The sequence below is a fragment of the Pelodiscus sinensis genome, chromosome 26 (genome assembly GCF_049634645.1).
Source record: "Pelodiscus sinensis isolate JC-2024 chromosome 26, ASM4963464v1, whole genome shotgun sequence".
In the NCBI taxonomy this organism is placed as follows: Eukaryota; Metazoa; Chordata; order Testudines; family Trionychidae; genus Pelodiscus; species Pelodiscus sinensis.
The window spans coordinates 15986529-16007530 of NC_134736.1; the positions used below are offsets into that span (position 1 = coordinate 15986529).

A 21002-nucleotide genomic window follows, 5' to 3' on the forward strand; every position below is an offset into this window, starting at 1 on the left:
CCCCAGCATAGCAACCAGCAAGGTACCCCCACTACGTCACACAAGGCACACAGCCTGCTCCCCCAGGCCAGCGCTGGCTCGCTCAGAGCGGCAGAGCGCACCAGAACTTGGGCAGGGGCTCTGCAGGCTGACAATGCACTGCTCACCCAAAGGTGCTTGGCCAGCTGGCCCGGATGCTGGATTTTACCTCCTGCCTCAGCAAGGGGAGGCCAGAGGAGCAGCTGCCTGGCCCTGGGCTGCATCTCGGGTAAGAGGCCTGGTCAGGAAGCCACAGCCCGTAATGGGGGAGAGACAGGCAGACCCAGAGGAGCCAACGGGGCGGCTGGGTGTCCTCTTGTCTCTTGAAAAGGCCTTTTGTGCGGTGTACTAAGGCTCCCCAGCCTTCCCCGAGGCATGGCCCCAGAGCTGGCACTCACTACAGGAGCAGGCTGGGCAGTAAGCCAGCAAGGGGGGCTGGGGAGGGGGATTAGGCAGGGCTTTGCTTTGGGACTGGCTCTGATACGGGAGGGTGCCAGTCGGGTCAGGGCTGAAGGCAGGGGAGTAAGCGAGCAGCCAACTACCCGATAAGCCTAGTGCGGACACGGGAACCGCTCCGGCTGCTCTTCACCAGGCGAGCGTGTGTTTGCCTTTCCCAAGTGCCTGCCATCTTCCCTCTGATCCCGAGAGCGGACGGTGAAAGTTTTGTCTCACTCTGGGGGTATGTCTACACTACCCCGCTAGTTCGAACTAGCGGGGTAATGTATGCATACCGCACTTGCTAATGAAGCCCGGGATTTGAATTTCCCGGGCTTCATTAGCATAAGCGGGGAGCCGCCATTTTTAAATCCCCGCTGCTTCGAACCCCGTGTAGCGCGGCTACACGGGGCTCGAACTAGGTAGTTCGGACTAGGGTCCTATTCCGAACTACCGGTACTCCTCGTGAAACGAGGTGTACCGGTAGTTCGGAATAGGCACCCTAGTCCGAACTACCTAGTTCGAGCCCCGTGTAGCCGCGCTACACGGGGTTCGAAGCAGCGGGGATTTAAAAATGGCGGCTCCCCGCTTATGCTAATGAAGCCCGGGAAATTCAAATCCTGGGCTTCATTAGCAAGTGCGGTATGCATACATTACCCCGCTAGTTCGAACTAGCGGGGTAGTGTAGACATACCCTGGGAGTCGAGCACAGAGTGAGTGCGCTGGCCCCTTGCTCCCTGGGGGCGGTGCGCACTCGGGGGGGTTACCTGGCGGGGGACGGCTGCCGGGAGCCGAGGAGGGCGCACGCTGTGGTGGGGGTTGGCATATTCTGTGATCCAGGGCTGTTACCGTCAGAGTCACACGTGGGGAAAGATCCCATTAGCACTAGCAGAGAAGGTGGGAGGCAAAGCCTGTGCCAGATGCAGACACACAACCCGGCTCTTGGCTGGCTGCGAAGGACCAAGCAGCAGGGATTGTGCATGGATGGGCCTGGGAGAAGCAGAGCCCTTTGCGCATCTCAGGCACTGGAGAGACAAACCTGGCACTGCCCTGGGCAGCAGGCCTAGGTATCCCCAGAGCCAGGCACGGTAAAGATGAAGGCAGAGCCAGGGCTGTAACACAGGGATGCCTTGATGAGCTAAGTGCAAGTGGGGGAAACAGTCCCTCTCTCGAGGGCAACTTTCCTGGCTTAGACATTACCCCGGCAAAAGGATCTGAGTCCTCGGTCCCAATCCCTTTACCCAGAGGCCTCCCGGACCTCCAGGGCTTCCCAGCCATGCTCCTGTGAGGCAGAGTCCTCGGAACCCCAACAAGGGTGGGACCAGCAGGGTCTCAGCCCCCAACCTTGTCATGGTCACCAGGGCATGAGCGAGGGTGTCTCCACAGCGGGGTGCTCGCTCCCCCCCGGCTGTTTCCCTGGCCCACTGGCCATTAGATGCAGTTCAAAGCAAATACCGGTCATTAAACGGCACGTAATGTTAGAACATAAGGAAACCAACAGCACTGGAGTGTAAGGCCAGTTCAGTCCCAGGCCCCCGGCCACGCCGTGGGTCAGACATTTGCTCTCGCTGTGGCCACACCCCCTCTGCTCTGGGTGGCAGAACTTTTCTCCCCAGCATCACGCCCCCCTCCTGCATTGGGGTTGATCCAAGCAATGCTGCTTGGCTGGGCACCTCCCTGAAACTGGGGCCTCCGCTCAGGGTCCACCTCTTGCTCTCTGCTCGCTGCACGACTGCTCTAGCCCCAGCTCCACTCTGCCTGGGCACTGGTGCTGCTCTGCTTCCCACCCCTGGGCTGTTCTCTGGCCCCGGGTGCTACAGCCCTGCACAGCTCGGCTCAGGCTCTCAATATGGATCCGCTCTCTGGGGGGCTGCTCCATGGCTCCCCTGCTTTCCCCTTAGCTCTGCCCCACACTGGCTGACCCAGGTAATTCCATCTCACATGGAGGACGGGACCTCTCTTGCCTCCCACCTCCCTCCTTAGCTTGTTTGCCCTGTCAGTCAGCCTGACGGGGCTCATTGGCCTCTCTCTATTGTCCCTTGGCACGGCCAGTCTCTGATTTCCCATCCACTCTCCCCCTTCCTGTTGGTACCGGGAGCTAGCCAATCAAAAAACCTGCCTTGAGTTTCAGGAAGGGGATAACCGTGTCCTTGCACAAAGCCTTTGTCTCCGCTCCTGTGCTGCTGCCAGGCTGAAACGGGGCAGGGGCAGGCATCTGGGGAAGGTGGGGTGGTGGGCTCGGTCCTCTGGTGACCTCGTGGACAAAGCGCCAGCCTCCGGCCCCAGGGGTGGTGGGTTCCAATTATGCCAGCCCTGGGAGCTGCCGGGCACCCACCTCCACACGGAGCCGGGAGGCAAAGAGACTGGTAAGGTGTCACACAGCACAGCGGTTGACCAGTGCCTGTGTGTGTCTGGGAAAGGCAGACCCCTCTGACGCCAGTTCGAAGCTGCCCCTCTCTGGGAAGCCAGCGCAGAGTGGCCCTTACCTTCAAGATTCTCCGCCTTGCTAAGCCGCCAAATGCTCCAGGGTACCACTGTGGGGGAGAGTCCCATGGCTCAGCAGCCTGGAGAAAGCACAGGGAGAAAGCTTCTCTGGGGAGGAGATGGGCTGTGGACAGAAATCCCTCAACAACTCCAGCCCCTGCAAACCCTCCTTTCGCAGAACCAGGCACTCTCCTCACACAAACCCAGAGCAGCGCTGACGTCCTGAAAACCCAAACACGCCCCTGCGCACACTCACCCCGAGAGGGAGCCCATGGGTATGTCTAGACTACATGGCTCTGCTGCCTGAGGCGTGTAAATTAGACTATCCGACATAGTCAAAGAAGCCAGGATTTAAATATCTCCGTCTTCATTAAAATAAACGTGGCTGCCACGCTGTGCCGGCTCAGCTGATCGTCAGCACAGCGCGGCAGTCAAGACGCGGATCGGTCGACGGGGAAAGCCTTTGTCGACCGCTCCCATAAACCTCGTTTCAGCTGAGCCAGCACAGCGCTGCGGCCATGTAGTCTAGATATACCCCATGGGACTCATTGATAAGAGAACAAAATCCACAACGCAAGCCGTTCTCTGTCCCGCTCCAAGAACCTGGTACCCACCTTCCCCCTGGCTGCATTGGGGGACTAGACTTGATGACCTTTAGGGTTGCCAGGTGTCCAGTATTGTACCGGACAGTCTGGTATTTGCGTGAGCTGTCTGGTTAAAAAAAACCAGAAAATACCGATATGTGAAATGTCCAGTGTTTTCTGATTTTTCCGGTTGCGTACCGGACGGAAGCCGGGGGGAGGGGGAAAGGGGCAGCGGGGAGCGGCTGGGAGTCCCAGCTGGGAGGTGGGGCCGCGATTGCTGCCGGGAGCCCTCAGTCAGTTGAATGTGAGGAGGAGGGGAAGCCTCCTCATCGCTCGTGCATCCTCGGGATCCTGCGCAGGACGGGCAGCAAGTGCCCAGGTCAGTCCCGCTCCCCGCCAGCCAATTTGCTTATCCCCCCTTCCCGGCCCGCTGGTTCTCCCCCACTTCCCCTCCTGATCTTCCCTGGCCAGACCCCTGCACCCACCCCCTCCCAGCTCTGCTTCCCGCCCTCTTCCTCTCAGCCGGTCCCCCCTCCCCCAATATCCCGCAGCCAGCCCCGTTCCGGCCGACCCCCCAACCCCATGACCAACCCTGCTTCCCGTTCCCCCTCCCCCTATCTCCCCCAGCCAGCCCCATTGCCCCCCTCCCATTAGCTGTTTCCAGGCCAGCACTGCTCCCTTCCTGGCCATTCTACCCCCCCCCCCCCCCCCCCCCCCCGCTTCCAATGATAAAGGCTTTGGGTTTTTTTTTTTTTAAACGGACTACCTGGTAACCCCTAGCAGTGATCCAGGTTCTTGGAGGGGTTTTTTTGCTCAACAACTTTGGTCCCCTCCCGCCTTTTTCTTTTTTTCCTTTCCGTCAACAAAATTTTTTCCCAGTGTTTTTTTTTTGGGGGGGGGGGGGGGGGGGTTCGGTATTTTTGTTTCAGCCATCTGGCAACCCTATCCTGCAGTCCCTTCCAGTTCTAGTGTTCTGTGATTGCTGTATGCATTCTCCAACTGCTTGCCCATAGCCCGGATCCCGCCATCTGCCCCGTCCCAGTGGCACTCGGTTTGCTTGCCCACTCCCCCGCAGCCCCAGGCAAGAGCATGGAAAACAAACAAGGCGCGAGGCTCAGAGAGCCGCTGAGCACATTAAATAAAAGATCGCATATTTCAGAGCCGTTGGAGCGATGATTTAAACATGAACTCCAAGTCAGTAATGGTGTTGTCTGAGCTGTAGCGTTAACACCGATCAATAATTCACGGATGTGCTGTAACGGCGCCTCCGGCCATGCGGTCTGCCTAGCGTAGGCCACCGGGGCTTCCCTTAGAAACGCTCCCCCCACCGCCCGCCAGCCTCCAGTGCCAGGCGCAGCAACGCAAAGTGCAGGCTGAACTCCCGGCTGCAGCCTCTCATCCCCATGGGCTCCACCCGGGAGGAAGCAGAGCCAATACTCCTTCCGACAAGCCGAGGGCCCGGTGTCCAGCTCTCCCTGGGGCGTGGCCCCGTGCAAGGCAGGGGAACCCCCGCTGGAAGAGACAGGTGGGTTGTGTTGCTAAGCAACTTGAGTGAGGGGAACTTTACCTGGCTGTGCCTCTTTCGGCTGAGCAGAAGGGGGACAAGGGGACGGGAGAAGGAAGAGGATCCCCCCCCCCAATAACCCTAACTGGGAGTGTCACAACTCAGGGCAATTGCACCCGTATCCGGGCTGTAGCCTCCTGCCTCCTCAGCCATCGCCTTTCCCGGGTAATGAGCTGAGCGCCTCTCCTTTCTGTGAGGGGTTTTTCCAGGATCTTCCCCAGGAGCCCAGCTGCTTCCTGGGCTCTCTCGCCGGAGGATACGGGCAGCAGAAGGGCCCTAGCTACAAGTCACCCCCCGCCCCAGCTCCTTCCTAGCAAGCGCGTTAGTTTTTTCAGATTAACAAGACCAGAGCCTACCCAGGTGCCTTGCAGGGATCAGGCCAATTGACTCCAACCAGGGTGTCTCGGGACGAGCGCTCGTTGCCACCGCACCTCCTGCTGGTTTCTCCAGGGAATTAGTGCTTGGCTACGCCTCAACTGGCATGATTTTCAGATTAACGGAAAAGTATTTCCGTTAAAAGCATTTGCGGAAAAGAGCATCTAAATTGGCACGGATACTTTTCCGCAAAAGCACTTTTTGCGGAAAAGCGTCCGTGCCAAGCTAGACGCGGTTTTGCGCAAGAAAGCCCAGATCGCCATTTTCGCCATCGGGGCTTTTTTGCGCAAAGCAGTTTTCAGCTGTCTACACTGGCCCTTTTGCGCAAAAGCATTTCCAGAAAAGGGCTTTTGCCCGAACGGGAGCAGCATAGCATTTCCACAAGAACACTGACAATCTTACACGAGATTGTCAATGTTCTTGCGGAAATTCAAGCGGCCAGTGTAGACAGCTGGCAAGTTTTCCCGCAAAAGCAGATGATTTTGCGGAAAAACTGGCCAGTCTAGACACAGCCCTTTAGTCCACAGCGTGCCTCCTTTTGGCTGGTATCCCCCCGGGTCCTCACTCCACACCCCAGTTGTAGGCCCCATCACCCCCCAAACCACAGTGTCCTCTTCAGGACACTGCCCGGTACAATTGTCTCTCACCCCCTTTCCAGGGGGTTTATCAGCAGTCGGGTGTCTCTGTTGCCACAGTGGGCGGGGGAGAGGAGGAGGAGGAGGACCCAGGACCACCCATTACTCTGGGTCCCTATCCAGCGACCCTCTGGCGCAGCCTTGTCCTGCCTCTCTTCTACTGCCTCTAGTCCCCTGGGCCACTTCCCCTGTGTCCCTTTGCACCCTCCTGGCCCTTGAAGAAAGGCCTGCAGCATGGCAGGTATCAGGCTGGAGCCGCCCCCGTAAGCCCACCCAGCAGTGGTCTCCAGAAGGTGCTTCTCTGGGAACCAGTCCTGCCCCTTGCCTAGTCAGAGCCAAATTGACTCGCTCTGCTGAGCAGCTCCTTATATACAGGGCTGCCCCTCAAGTTACACCCTGGTTGGCTCATTGAAAGCCTCTCCCTCATTGGCCAGGGTTCTGCGGAGGCCAGCCTTCATGAACCCCTTCTGGCCAGTGTGGGGCAGTCACCCCACCACACAGGGACTGTGGCGGGTGTCAAAACCCGTAACTGGGTTTTCCCCAGGGTTACACAAGCGCCTAACGGTCTAAGAACCAGAACCACCACAAATAGTTCAGACTTTTGTTTTAAATACAGTTTGCGCCTTTGATTTGGCCTCAGATACTATCAATCAGCAGACAACGGTCCACTCCTCAGCATTCACCGCCCCCTAGATCCTCCCCAGGGAAACAACTCCCCCCTCTTTGTCCCCAGAGACCCATTCTTCTCTGGTCCTCTGAACTCCCAGGTCCCACATTGGTTGCATCTCCCCCTCCAGAGATTTCAGAGAGACCTAGCCGGTACTGTGACAAACCCCTCATTGAATACAATGCACCGCAGGGCCACTTCTCTGTAATTCAATCACATTTCACAACAGCACTGCAGGAAATTACCACTGCTCTCCCAGAGGGCCCTTCAAAATTCATAGATCCAGAGACCATAAGGCCAGAAGGGACCACTGTGATCCTCGGCCACGTCCTTCTGTGCAACACAGGCCAGAGAAATGCCTGAAAGAACGCCGAGAGCTTTTAGAGAAACAATTCCACCTCAGTTTTAAAAGTTGCCAGTGATAGAGAGTCAGCCACAACCTGCCACAATTCACCGCCAATGGTTCCTTACCCTCGCCATTGAAACGGTGGGCCTCATTTCCAATCTAGCTTCGACATCCGGCCATTGGATCGTGTTAGACCTTTCTCGGCTAGACTAACCCATTATCAAATATTTGTTCCCCACGGGGGCCCTTATAGACTGCAATCAAGTCCCCTCTTAAGGAACCAATAAAATCAAGGTTGAGTCTCTCTCAAAGACATGTTTTCTAACTGCTCCCAGCCCCGCCTGCTACTCAAACCCTCATTTTTCCCTCAGAGCCATTCACCGGTCAGCCTCTCGCAGTCAGGGAGAGGCATGTTGGGAGCCCTGAGGGAAGGCAGTCTAAAATTCCTGCCTGGCAGTCAGGGTCCCAGCAAGGAAGTCAACAATCTTGAGAAGGTCCTGGGCCGGCCACGGTGCCTGAGCTGTGACCAGCTGGCCTTTCCGAGCAATGTCTGAGGTAACACTCACGCTGGGATCCTCTGCTTGCTCCATGGTGACCTCCCCAATCTGCAGGCTGGCCCAGGCCCACCTTCAGACTTACACATCGTCCCAGCGCTTCAGCCGTGCCAAGCGCTAGTTTCCGGACCAGGGACCCCTCAGCATTCCTGCTGCAGCCACACGCTGCCCCATGCCCCTGCGAAATCCAGGACCCACTAACACCGTGACGAGCTTCTTTGGCACTATTTAGCGACACAAATGCCTTGGTCCTGGCTCACATTTGCCATTCATGTCCCTTTAATCCAGCATGAATCAGTGCCCCTCCCCTCGGTAACACAGTGCAGCAGACACTGGTTCTACCCCCCCCACCCGCACCCCGGCTCAGTCACGTGTGGAACAAAGCTCCACTGGAGGCATTTAATGAGTTTGCTCCTGCCAGCAGCTTGGAGAAGCTGGGTTGTAATCGCCATAACAATGGCTTTGCCCCCTCTCTCCCTCACATGGGGTGTATTGTTGCTGCCCAACAAGCAGGAGGACCAGCTAGCGAGAGAGCAAGGATCGGCAGCAGGTGAAACCAGGTGTCTTGCTATGCTCTCTGGGGAGGAGGGGGGGTCTGCTGGGAGGGATCAAAGCAGCAGCACTCGGCAGGAGGTTGGGGTCCCAGAGAGGCAGCAGCCAAGGGCAGGGGGTGACTATGGGGGTTAGGGAAGCAATTACTAGACAAGGCAACTGATGATTGACAACAGACCGACTGCTGGTTTGCTAAGGGCACTGCCCCGTCACGCTGACCACCGTGGCCTTATTGTCTCCTCACACAGCCCATTAGGCGCATCGTGTCTAATACGTGTCTCCTCCTTACGATCGGTGCGCTGGTCCAGGATTCTGAAGCACTTGGCACCATAAGGCCCCGGATCAAAGGTCTCGTAGGGGCGCCCCAGCCACAAGTAGTAATCACAGAATAAGAATGACAAGGAGCCTCAGGGGACTTTTCAGCAGCAAGTCCTCAGCACAGCCCTGCCAGCGCTGCTCCAGCTGGTAAGCCCATCGGGGACAGGCCGGTATCTTGTGTTTGTACAGCACCAAGCACAGCAGGGACCAGTCACTGAGCAATGCAACTACACAAGTCTACATAGAGCCTGGGGCACATTTCTCCTCTCAGGGGGCAACTTGTGTCCAAAAGGCTATTGGAGGAGGGTTCCGATATGGAAAATCAGAGCTGACGCAGCGATTCCCTCCTTCTGGAGAAGCGAGGGGATTCTGAGATACTCACATCTGTGCCTACATCACCCAGCCACCTCACACAGTAGAGCCCCTCAGACTCCTTCCCCTTTCGGTCCCTCTAAAACATTTCCCACCGCCTGCAGGGCAGCTGGATGATATGGATAAAAATTGTGATTTCCCCTTTCCTTAATGTCTGGCCAGCCTTAAATTGTTAGCCTCTGAGGCGGGGACTTTACATAGGTGGGGAGCATCTTGGGCACTGCCAGACAAGAGAGAGGCACAAACACCTCTGGGCTTTTACGGTCATGCATGTTACTTTATTCCTCTGGGGTCCCCTCACTTCCTTCATTCCCGCCACCTTCTCTCTCTTTCTCCTCCCCTCCATCTCGCTGCACTGCCATCTTGCAAGTCAACATCCCCATCTTGTGGCCTGTCATTGCTATGCAGGCCAGAGAGCCGCACAGACATGCCCCCCTGAATACAGCTTTGCCTTAGAGCGGGCAAGTCGTATTCTACATAACAAGCGTCTTTAATGACCATCTCGGGTGTACAAAAGAGGAGGTGTAAGGCCGTTGTCATAACAATACAATACTTTTGCCAGACTTGCTCAGAAAGGGTTGGAGGAAAAATTTTCCAATGCAGCCCATCTCGGCAGTGGGAGGCCCAGACTGGACACATCTCTGCAAAAGAAAAAGCAAGCGAGCATTGAGTACGAGCGCTAGGGCACTGGGTGAGCCAATGGGACAGAATCCTAGGGAGGTAAATAGGATTAGCACCTTTCCCCACCGAGCACAAAGCACTTCTGTTATTTAAGGAGTTTTACAACCCCATTGCCCTCGGCTGGAGGTGCATGCAAAACTTAGACAGCAGTACTTTCGTTCAAACAGCTTCCTGCTGGTCATTGCTAACAGTCCTCACTAGCCGTAGCACATAGATCTGTAACGATTTACAGGCCAATGGACACTTCTTCAGGAGGGGAGGCTGGCACTGTACCCTACCGACCAGAGGACTCCATCCCTACCGGCTCTCACCAGCCAGGACTCTTGCCAGGACGGGATGGCCCGCAGAGAGCTCTCGTAAGCGCAGCCCAGCTGACCTCAGCATCACAGCTGCTAACGGCCTTTCACAACCCCTCTCGCCCCACAAAGAAGAGGAGGATTCTTGTCCCGTGTCGCACCAGCCTGGAGAAGTCAAGGCCAACATCTTCAAACCTGGCCTTGGAAGGGCCTCAGCATGTGGCTGGCCGGCTCAGCTCACCTTAAAGGCCCCGGGTTTCAGAGATGCTAAGTTAGTCAGCTTGGCTCAGGCCATGGCAGAGCCCAATATCTCACCAAGGGGATCAGGGTTACTCCAGGCTTTGGGCTAGCTCTTGTGCCAGGCGTCTCGGGAGCCACCACACAGAAGAGGCGGCGGCAAGGGTGTCTTTCAAACCACCTCCGCAAAACTCCATGCACCTGACGAAGCGGTTTTGACCCATGAAAGCGGATGCCCAAAGAAACGTTAGCCTTTAAGGTGCCACAGGGCTCCTTGCTGTTTAAACCACTTATGTCTCTCCTGGATGCTCTCTGCTCCAGAGGGCAGCACAAGCTAGACCAGCCCCGGTGTGTTTGCCAGCATCTATCACTGTGGTGGGCAACCTGTGGTGTGTGGACCGCCTGTGTGCGTTTGCAGCACTCCAGCTCTGGGAGGGAGGCAGAAGAGTGGAGAGCAACAATCAGCAGATTCGTGGCACTCTGGAAGTGCTGGGAGGCAGGAGGAGTAAGAAGTGTGGGGCTCCAGTGGGACGTGGAGGAAGGGGGCAGAGAGGGGGTGCACAGGCTGCAGGTTGCCCACCATTGATCATGTGGCCTACAGAGATGAAGTAGGGCCACTCATACAACCCACTCACTATTCTTGCCCTTCGCTGATCTACTGTGTTTCTCTGCAAATGGGTGGGGATTTGCCTGGGGGCCATCACAGCTCCTCTGCGTACCACCAGAGCCCAGGCCAGAACCCAACACTTGACTTTGGGGGTCAAGATACAACTAGACCCCAGAACCAGTGACCCCGGTAAGCTGAGTGTTTGGGTGGCCACCCAGGGGAGATTCAAATGGCCCACCGCTGGCAGCATGTGTTTCTACTAGTTTTGCACATGCCTCAGCGCAGAGAACAAAAATTATTCCGCACATGGATGGAAAAAATTAGAGGGAACATTGCCTAGAACTATAGACTTTCCTCGCTCCCTAACTCTTGGTGAACAGGAATCGGAGCCCATTGAGAACAGAAAGCAAAGATGAACAGAATCACCACCTTTCTCTGTGTAGGGCAAAATACTGGGCAAAATACCAGGCCTACCCCAGGCAATGGAAAAGAAACTCGGTGCCTTCCCTCTGGCCTAGTCCACACAGATGGACTTGGCAAGCAGTTGCTGGCCGGGACAGCTTCCCAGGCCGTTTTCAGGTATTGACAGCAAGCAGTCCTGGTAGAACTTGATGAAGTAAGTGAACCCTCAGCCCCTTGGGTGGCTTAGAGCGACAGTTGACACAATCCCAAAATGGCCAGCCAGGATGGCATGGGACCGGATCCCGTGGGATTCTGCACAGGAGAGATAAGGTCAGCAAGGTTCCACTGAGCCACCGTGGGGAGCCCAGTTTCAGACGTCCGTGGATGCCTAAGTCAGGTGTGCAACGCCTATCAAATTCATGGTCCATTTCAGCTATTGAAATGTGAAATGTCATGGCGGTGTAATGGCAGGGGTTCTGAGGCAAAGGGGAATGGGGGAGTCACAAGGTTACTGTAGGAGGAGAGTTGCAGCATTTCAATCCTCACGTCTGCATTGCTGCTGGTGTAGGCGTTGCCTTCAGAGCTGGGCAGCTGGAAAGCGGCGGCTGCTGGCTGGGAGCCCAGCTCTGAAGGCAGCATCACTGCCAGCAGCAGCTCATGAGTAAAGATGGCACGGGGTGGTATCGCCACCCTTACTTCTGTGCTGCTCCCCGCAGGGTGGGACTTCAGTCGGCGACCCCCCTCCCAGCGCTGAAGGCAGCGCAGAAGTAAAGGTGGCAATACGGCAGCCCCTCTAAAATAACTCCCAGGGGCAGGTTTGGGAAAGCAAAGAGCACTGAACCCAGGAATGCATCTCATCTCCAACGGCCCATACATCTTACCTGTTATATTTAGCTTGAAACTGTGGCTCGGATATCCGTGTTCGACCTGTTGTTCTGCATTGCTTGGAGCATGACCTGGGACACGCTGAAGAAACAAGACATTATAGGGAGGTGCCAGACTCGGCAATGCACCGGGGAGATCTTCCATCTCTCCAGCTCCTGGTTTTGCACACATGCCTATCACTGCAGGACGTGAGCTGTGTTACTGCCTAACTGCAGAATTTGGGTTCTGATATCAGTGTCCTGCACCCGGAGGTCATTTAGGGAGAGCTACACTTCAATCTTCAACTGGTAAACGCCCTGACAAAGCACATGTTGCAGTTGAATCTGCAGAGGTATAAGCTAGAACTGGACGTCTTACAGATGCCCTGACACATAAGAACAGCCAGGACAAGTGGCCAGACAAGAGGTCTCACAGGAAGGTGCAAGACTGTTACAATATGCTGAGGTGGGATAAACTGTCCTTACTAAGGCCTAACCCTATCCCCAAATCTCTGGAGACTGGCTTAAACCCAGAAGCAGGGGGCTGTGTTCTCTCTTCAAAAATTTTTGCATTAACTATCAGCACTCAGTATTTTCCTTTTCCATATCAATGTTCGGCCCTATCATTCTAAGAGGCACCCTAGGCTTCGCTGTTTAAACACATGTGGAGAGAAAATGTATTTCTTTTGTTCCACATGGAAACTTTCCATCTTGCCGTTCACTTGAAATTCCCCTTGTGCTTTGGTTGTGCCAAAGGGACAAGGAGTTCGTTTCCAGCTGGCAGAGCAGCTGTGGTAGTACGGTGACAATTGACTTGATGTCTAGCCAGGGAAGACCCTGGACAGCCAAGAAACCTGGGCTCTCCTTCTGGAAGAACACCTGGTTTCGAGGACTTTTGTTGGATTTCCAAGTGGTGGCAAACCTAGATAGTAGCACAAATGTCTGAATTCTCTCTCGGATATGGAGGCCTAGCAGAGTTTTCCCTGGGACCCACTTGGAGTATCAGGCATAAAGACACAACACAACTTGGATTCAGGCCTGCAGGGCTACTAGGCAGCCAAATGACATCCCCACAGCCCCAGGCAATAGCACCTGTAACCTGGCCACTCCCTGCAACCCACAGTCTGCAGAGGTTCAATGTCCCAGGACATTTCACCTCAGCTGATCTGATAGAGTGTCTTAGCAGTCCCTGGTTGGCGCTGCATCCCCAAGTACGCCCATGAGGTGTACCAGGATGTGTCCAGGCAACGAGGAGGATCCCTAGTTAGTTTGCGTGACCGGTCTGCTTCTCTGTCTCCAAGCTCTCAGCTCTGACTCCTGAACGACCCCTGGAACTGCGATCCACTAGCTGGTATTGGACCCTCTGCCTGATTTCTGACACTGTCCAGTTTTGACTCTTGGCTCGACTCAAACCTCAGCTTGATTCTTGACTCTGATACTGGCTCTGACCCCTGGGGTCCCAAGCCCTTCCCCCTAGTCCTGTCTATATTGTAAAATGTAAAGTAATGCACATTGGAAAAAATAATCCCAACTATACATACGCTATGATGGGGACTAATTTAACTACAACTACACAAGAGCGTCATTGTGGATAGTTCTCTGAAAACATCCACTCACTGTGCAGCAGCTGTCAAAAAGGCAAACAGAATGTTAGGAACTATTTAAAAAAAAGAGATAAGAGAATAAGGCAGAATATCTTATTGCCACTATATAAGACTATGGTACAGCCACATCTTGAATACTGCATACAGATGTAGTCACTTCAATTCAAAAAAGATACACTGGCATTGGAAAAGGTTCAGAAAAGGGCAACAAAAATGATGAGGGGTTTGGAATGGGTCCCCTATGAAGAGAGATTAAAAAGACTGGAACTTCTCAGTTTAGAAAAGAGAGTAAGGCAGGAATATGGTAGAGGTCTATAAAATCATGACTGGTGTGGAAAAAGTGAATAAGGTAAAGTGTTATTTACTTGTTCCCATAACATAAGATCTAGAGGGTCACCACATTAAATTAATAGGTAGCAGGTTTAAAACAAACAAAAGGAAGTTTTCTCCCCCCACTCAGAGCAGTTAACCTGTGGAACTCCTTGCCAGAAGATGTTGTGAAGACTAGGACTTTAACAGGGTTCCAAAAAGAGCTAGATAAATTCATGGAGGTTAGGTCCATCAATGGCTATTAGCCAGGATTGGTAGAAATGATGTGCCTCAATTCTCTGTCTGAAAATGGATGACAGGAGAGGAGTAGCGTGATGATTACCTGTTGTGTTCCCTCCCTCTTGGGCATCTGGCATTAGCCACTGTCAACAGACCGAATACTGGGCTAGATGGACCTATGGTCGTTCTTATCTTCTCCCAGTGTCCTAACAATATTACCCTAGTGCTCCAGCATGCGGTTTCCATTCCAGCACCTGCATACTCCCACTGCATCAGCCTTGAGACGGGGGCAGCATCTGGCAGCTTTTGGGCAGAAGCTCAGTAAACACCTGCCAGCCCATGAAGGGCCTGGCCAAGAGGCTCTCACCTGTTGCGTACTTTTTCCAGCCTCTCCCGCATGGCTTCGTTTCTGATCTCGCTTGATACCCGATAGATCCGGGTGTGACTGCAAGAAAAAGTCCATTCCAGTATTTTTATCAGGGTGGCCTGGTCACCAATAAAGTACCTCCCCCAACAGGCCCTCCATGCCCAGTTCTGTGGAGGTCCCCAACCTTTATGTTCTCCCAGTGCAACCAATGCTCTATGCTAAAAGTGCTCCTGTCATTTACAAGTTTGATACGATCAATCTGAGCTTGAATAAACTGGTTAATGCACGACAGAAGCAATTCCCCTCACCTTTGATATTCACATTTACACATGAAAAGCTATGAATAGGACACATCCAGCCTGACTCAATTAGCTTCATTAAACACTGGTCCTACAATGGACAGGTACTTCTTTTGCTGTTATATATACCCTGGATTTTGTAATTGCCACTCCAACTCCAACTCATCTAATGAAGTGCGTTTTACCCACTTCAAGACTATTCATTGTTTTTAAAGTTGCAGACTAACAAGGTCACCTCCCCATTGTAATGATAGTTCTAGAACCACCAAGAGATCAAAATTGCTGCCCTGGGCAGTATAACATGAGGCTGTTAAGTTTGCGGCTTTTTTCTTTTTTAAATATACATTGCAACATAGTTGCATATAAACTCCATTGATACATGACCAAACACCACCCACTTTGGTATAGACCCTCAGCTGGCATAAACCAGCACATCACTGATTTCACCGCACTGATGTACACCAGATCTGGTCTTTTGGTCCAGTCCTGAATCCATTGGCTCCCATTAAAGCTCATAGAATACCAGAACTGGAAGGGATCTTGAGAGGTCACCAAGTCCAGTCCCCTGCACTCTCAACAGGACCAAGCACCGTCTGGATCATCCCTGACAAGTGTCTGTCTAACCTGCTCTTAAATATCACCACTAACGGAGATTCCATCAACTCCCTAGGTAGTTTATTCCAGCGCTTAATCACAGGTAGGAAGCTTTTCCTAACCCAATTTAAACCTCCCTTGCTGCAATTTAAGCCCATTGCTTCTTATTCTGTCATCAGAGCTTCAGGAGAACAATTTTCTCCCTCCTTCTTGTAACACCCTTTTAGTTACTTGAAAGATGTTATGTCCCCTCTCAAGTCTTCTCTTTTCCAAACTAAACAAGCCCAATTCTTTCAGCCTTCCCTCATAGCTCATGTTCTCTAGACCTTTCATCATTTTTGTTGCTCTTCTCTGGACCTTCTCCAATTTCTCTGTGTCTTTCATTGGCACCACATTTCATTCATCGCCTTCTCTGTTTCCCCCTCTTGCTTCTGCGTGGCTTTCGCTTTCCTACTCCAGCTCTGTACCTTGCAGAATTCCAATGGGATAACTACAAGGGATACTACCTCCATCTTATGAGCTGGATATTTGTCCTCTCCTCCAGAAGACTGTGGCTGGATGAGGACACTGGCAGGCTTGTGCTAGAGACTTGAATGGTCTAGGGAGAGCAGGGGAGAGCAGATCTTATTATTCATAGCAGCAGGAAAGGAAATAAGATGAAACGCAGCTCAGAATCTGAACCAGAACCACCACCCCCCTTTAAAATCTACTTTACTTCAACATTAAGGAGACCAACGTGGCAGCTGAGAAGTGTCTATTACACCTGAATGCAAAGCAGGGGCATTTCAGGTTTGTGGAAAGGCTGTTTTTCATGTTCACATGGAAGACAGGGGAGAGCAGGATTTCCCATACTGGATCAGAGCACTGCAACCACCAGTGTGCATAGCAAAAAAAACCCAAACCCACCCTGCTCCTTGTTCCTCAAGCTCCAAGAGTCCAATCTGAAGCCAAGACAAATGAGAGACTTTCGGCTAATTCCAGTGGGCATTGGACCAGATCAGCTGCTTATTTGTCTATAAGCTTATCCGACGTGACTGGGTCACCTTGCACCTGGTGCTGGCCACTGTCGGTAGACAGGATACTGGGCTAGATGGAGCTTTGGTCTGACCCAGTACGGCCGTTCTTATGAGATCTGAATAGCCCTTCAACTGCACAGCAAGGGATGACAAAGGAAACCAGGAGCCACTCCAAAAGGCACAGGGGAATGACGGCTTGGGAAGTTTTTCCTCTGTGGAGAAGGGCACCATTCTAACCAGCAAGGGCCAGATTTTCCAAAAGAGCTCGGCACACAAAGGGCATGCCGGGCAGAGCCGGCTGCTGAACATTTTGGAAAACGGAGACCTTGTTTGGAAAATACCAAAAGGGGAGAGAAAAACTCGATAGCCTGGCTCTGGATGAGGGTGTTGAGCCCGAGGGAACCTGGCCGTCTGGGGTTTGGCGGACACAAGGAATGCTTTCAGCCCAGTCCTGGGGAACGCCCAGCAGAGTCCAGCAACCTATAGCTGCTACGGTTTCACTGGCATAGCCAGGCCCGGTGTCATCACCAGAAGGAAAACCTACTATTGTAGCTAGTTCCGTTCAGGTTCTCACACCTCACTTGCTGTTAAGGTGTTGGAGCAGCGAATGCCTCCTTGGCCACGCTAGCCCAGCCTATTCATAGTGCTTCATGGGGCAACGGTGTTACTAGGCCTCTCGGGCTCTGATCTTCCCCCTCTTTCTGTACAGAATCACAGACCCCATCCACCTCTCAGTCCTGGTCCCCACGGACACTGTTCTGGCGAAGATACCTGTGACTTCATTGTTCCCAAATCTTGGCCAGCAGTAGAGGTCGCTTTGGTTTCTACTGTGGTTTCCGCCTTGTTTTCCAGTTTCTGCCTAAAGATCTTAGATGCTTCTTCTTCAATCTGAAAGGGAAGCAAAAAGAGCAACAACTTTCCTCGGCAGCGTTGCCTGCAACTCCTGAGGCAGGCCAGTGGCTAGATGAACGGTGCAGGTGTTGGATCTCAACGGTCCCTACGCACTTGGGGGTTTACTGTATCATTCTTTAGAACTGTGGGCTAATAACAAAGCAACTATCCACCCAGGGAAAACACTTGCCGGTCCCATTCCACCTGGAGACATAGAAGGGCACAAGAGTTGAATCTGCCAAAAGTCCTCGAATATCTGATACAGCCCCAACGAGGAGAGGACATCCTGGCCTTATAAAACAGACACTAGAGTGGATCTTAGACAAAGAAATCACCTCGAAGGTGGACTGAAGTAAGGATACCCTCAGGGGATTTGACAGCTGAGGACCAAAACCACAAGCCCTTCCCGCCTGTTGAAGGACATTGTTCTCAAAGATAGGCTTTTGCAGAACAAGCCCTGATGCTGAGCCAGCTGGGAATGAAACTAGATTTCGCCCCTCCATCTAGGTTATCACCCAAGAACCCAGACACTAAAACCATGTCCCCTCATCCGTACCCATCCGACACCTGGGCATTAGAATCATAGAACCAGAGCTAGAAGACATCTCAGGAGTCATCGAGTCCAGCCCCCTGCCCGAGGCAGGACCAATCCCAACTAAATCAACCCGGCCAGGGCTTTGTCAAGCCGGGAAATAAAAACCTCCAGGGATGGAGATTCCACCACCTCCCTAGGGAACCCAGCCCAGTGCTTCACCCCCCCAAGGAAATAGTTGTTCCTAATATCCAACCTAGACCTCCCCCACTGTAACTTGATCCCATTGCTCCTTGTTCTGCCATCTGGCAGTACTGTGAACAGCCTCTCTCCATCCTCTTTGGAGCCTCCCTGCAGGAAGTTGAAGGCTGCTCTCAAATCCCCCCTCACTCTTCTCTTTTGTAGACTAAAACCCAAATCCCTCAGTCTCTCCCCATAGGTCATGTGCCTCAGCCCCCTAATCATTTTGGTCACCCTCCATTGGACCCTCTCCAATGCATCCACATCCTTTCTGTAGTGGGGGCCCCAGAACTGGACAATACTTCAGATGCGGCCTCATCAAAGCCAAATAGGGAATAATCACTTCTCTGGATCTGCTGGCAATGCTCCTCCTAATGCCCCTAATATGCCATTAGCCTTCTTGGCTACAAGGGCGACCTGTTGACTCATATCCAGCTTCTCATCCACTGTAACCCCCAGGTCCTTTTCTGCAGAACTGCTACTTAGCCAGTCAGTCCCCAGCCTGTAACAATGCTTGGGATTCTTCCGTCCCAAGTGCAGAACTCTGCACTTGTCCTTGTTGAACCTCATCCATTTGGTTCCCTCCTCGTTAGCATCTGGGTAACGAAACATTAAAATCCAGGATCCCCCTAGTTAGTATCAATGTAGCAGAACCAGGCTCTGATGCTGCTCCCCACCTCTGGGGTTAGCAAGGTACCAAAGCATCAAAACCCTCCCAATTTTTTGACAGCCACTGAACTGTCAAATCAGGGCTCAGTGCCCCGTTCCCAGCCGGGTGCTCGCGCGGTGCCGGATTTCCTGGTTGTCGCCCTTGCCGGCCTCTTCTTGGCTAGGACCTCGCTCTAGTTCTGACATGCCACTGCTCTCGGGCGCTTACGCTCACCTTCCTCAGCCAGTGCTCGAGCACAGACAGCATCTCGGTCTCCATAACTTCCATGTCCTGCAAGGAATCAGACAGGGTGGGCATTAACCTCGTGCTTGTCCCTCCACGGGGAGTCTGCAGCTAAGCCCATTGCTCTCTCACCGTAGCCCTGCTGGATGGGAACCGGTGGCCAATGCATTTACGGAATAAGATGTACACCGCCCACGTGGAAATAATCATCCTGGGGACCCTTTCCCCGGGAGGCGTCCGCTCCCTCAGCCTCAGCTCCCCTCTTTGGCCGTAAGAATCCTGGCGGAGGGGGCAGCATTGTTCCATCACCGGATTCCACGGCACCGCAACCGCTGACACGGTAACAATGGCAACGGGCAGCAACCCGCTGCCTCCTGGTGCTGCCTCCCACACACACAGGCCGCTCCTGCAAGAGGCAAGGAGGAGGCTCCTGAGTAGGGACTCTCCCTTCTCCAGCCTCTAATCCTCCTTTGGATGTTACCAGGTACCTAGGCCCTCCTTGCTAAGGGTGCTAGAGCACCACACGCTCTGGAGTGCCTAACGGAAGATCAGGGGTAGTTGGCCACCTCCCAGCCCCCGGCAAGACAGGGAAGCATTCTCCCCATTTTATAGCTGGGGAACGGACGCACGTAGGGCGTGCCCAGGTGTTTGTTGCCAAGCTGGGCCCTGGAATTCAGGTTTTACAAATCCCTGGCCAGAGTTGGGGGGGACCAGCCAGTGCTTTCTGCAGCAAGGGTGTTTACGGGAAGATCTTTTCCTCTTCGTGGAGGGTACCAGGTGCTGCAGGGAGGTAGGGTGATTCACTGCCCTTGGCTCCTTGGGCCAACACCCCAGCCTGGTGCTAAGAGGCACTCTGCCACTAGAGCCGCCGTCTTTCCCACCTGACACAAAGCTGCAGCACGGGCCACTAACTATCCCACGGTGATTTTCGTAAGATCTGAGGCATTAATCCTATTCCCCGAAGGCTTTCCACTGTCTAGCTAGACATGGTTAAGTAGGGCCATCTACCGCCCTAAATCCTCGCAGCTGTTTTTACGGGATTCTTCGCTTCCTGCCCCAAAACAATTGTGTCACGTCGCTGTAGAAACAGCTGCTGTACTCCACGCCAGAGGGGTCTGCATTTGAGCAGTGGGTGAAGAGGTTCCTGTATAGGGTTTGGGAAGAATGTTGGGATCTTCCAGGTGGAAAGTTGCTAACGAACTGCAGCTTAGAACAGTGCTTTGCTCCTTGTGCGCAACAAAAGAAAAAAAGCACAATCCCTTCTCTGACATGCTGCGATGGAGAAATACTTGTACCTGAAAAACTGCTCCACTCTGCTCAAAAAATCGAAGGGTTTCATAGGTGGAGTGAGAGTTAGCGAAAAGTTCTGAGACTGAACAACTTAGTTGTTAAGACAGTAGCTGATCAAGCTGCCATGAACGGACTGGAGCTAACAATTGTGTGATTGATGGCAAAAGAGACATGGGAACTGTGCCTGGCATGACCTGAGAAGATGCAAAAGGTGGGGAGATCAACCAACCTACTGGGAGGAGGATTTAAAAAAAAAAGTTGAAGCCAGTGGTTTAGTCCTACTCCAGGGTCTGTTCCCATAGACTTCTCAGGGTTCCTCTGAAAGGTCAGACTGATCTGGCAACACCAGTAGTGTCCCAACTATGTGACCTCCTGGGATATGAAGAACTTTCTGTGTGTGTATGGCTGTGGAGAGGTGGCTGGAGCACAGAAGAGGGAGGGGGTAGTCCTACCCAGGCAGGCACGGAACTTCAGTTCCATTGCTTCTCTGATAATTGCTACCCCTCTGATAATTGATTCTCTTGTCTCATTTACACTCGTGCCGCAGGGGGTAATGTGATTAATGTGACCGTAAGATGCTGGAGACGTCAGAATTCTCCAGTCACTCACCTCAACAGTAGTGATACCACGTGAGCCAGGGAAGATTCCCGTAACATCACCTACAGCACACAGGGAGTATCCCAAGTGACTGTGTCAGAAGCTGGGAATGTGTGACGGGGGTTGGATCGTTTGATGTTT

At 53.4% G+C, this 21002-nt stretch overlaps 1 protein-coding gene across 1 annotated transcript; it reads right to left on the minus strand.

The window, feature by feature from the left end:
- Positions 1-9363: 9363 nt before the first annotated feature.
- Positions 9364-19249, minus strand: SPATA19 (spermatogenesis associated 19). The gene is made up of 7 exons (XM_075909632.1): positions 19107-19249; positions 18966-19022; positions 17191-17307; positions 15910-16001; positions 14511-14588; positions 12009-12093; positions 9364-9545 (listed from the first exon to the last, which is right to left on the minus strand). Exons 1-6 carry the CDS (start codon positions 19182-19184, stop codon positions 12018-12020), a joined length of 498 nt encoding a protein of 165 aa, XP_075765747.1. The 5' UTR covers positions 19185-19249; the 3' UTR covers positions 9364-9545; positions 12009-12017.
- Positions 19250-21002: the final 1753 nt, after the last annotated feature.

Bases quoted from the DNA above. Each gene is read 5' to 3' on its own strand.
- SPATA19 (XM_075909632.1), bottom strand. From the start codon at position 19,184: ATGATTATTTCCACGTGGGCGGTGTACATCTTATTCCGTAAATGCATT. The intron at 16,002-17,190 runs GTATCTTCGCCA...TGCTCTCCCTAG, and splicing joins TGGGAACAATGAAGTCACAG to ACCATTCAAGTCTCTAGCAC. The intron at 14,589-15,909 runs GTAGTATCCCTT...TTTTTCTTGCAG, and splicing joins ATCCAGCTCATAAGATGGAG to TCACACCCGGATCTATCGGG.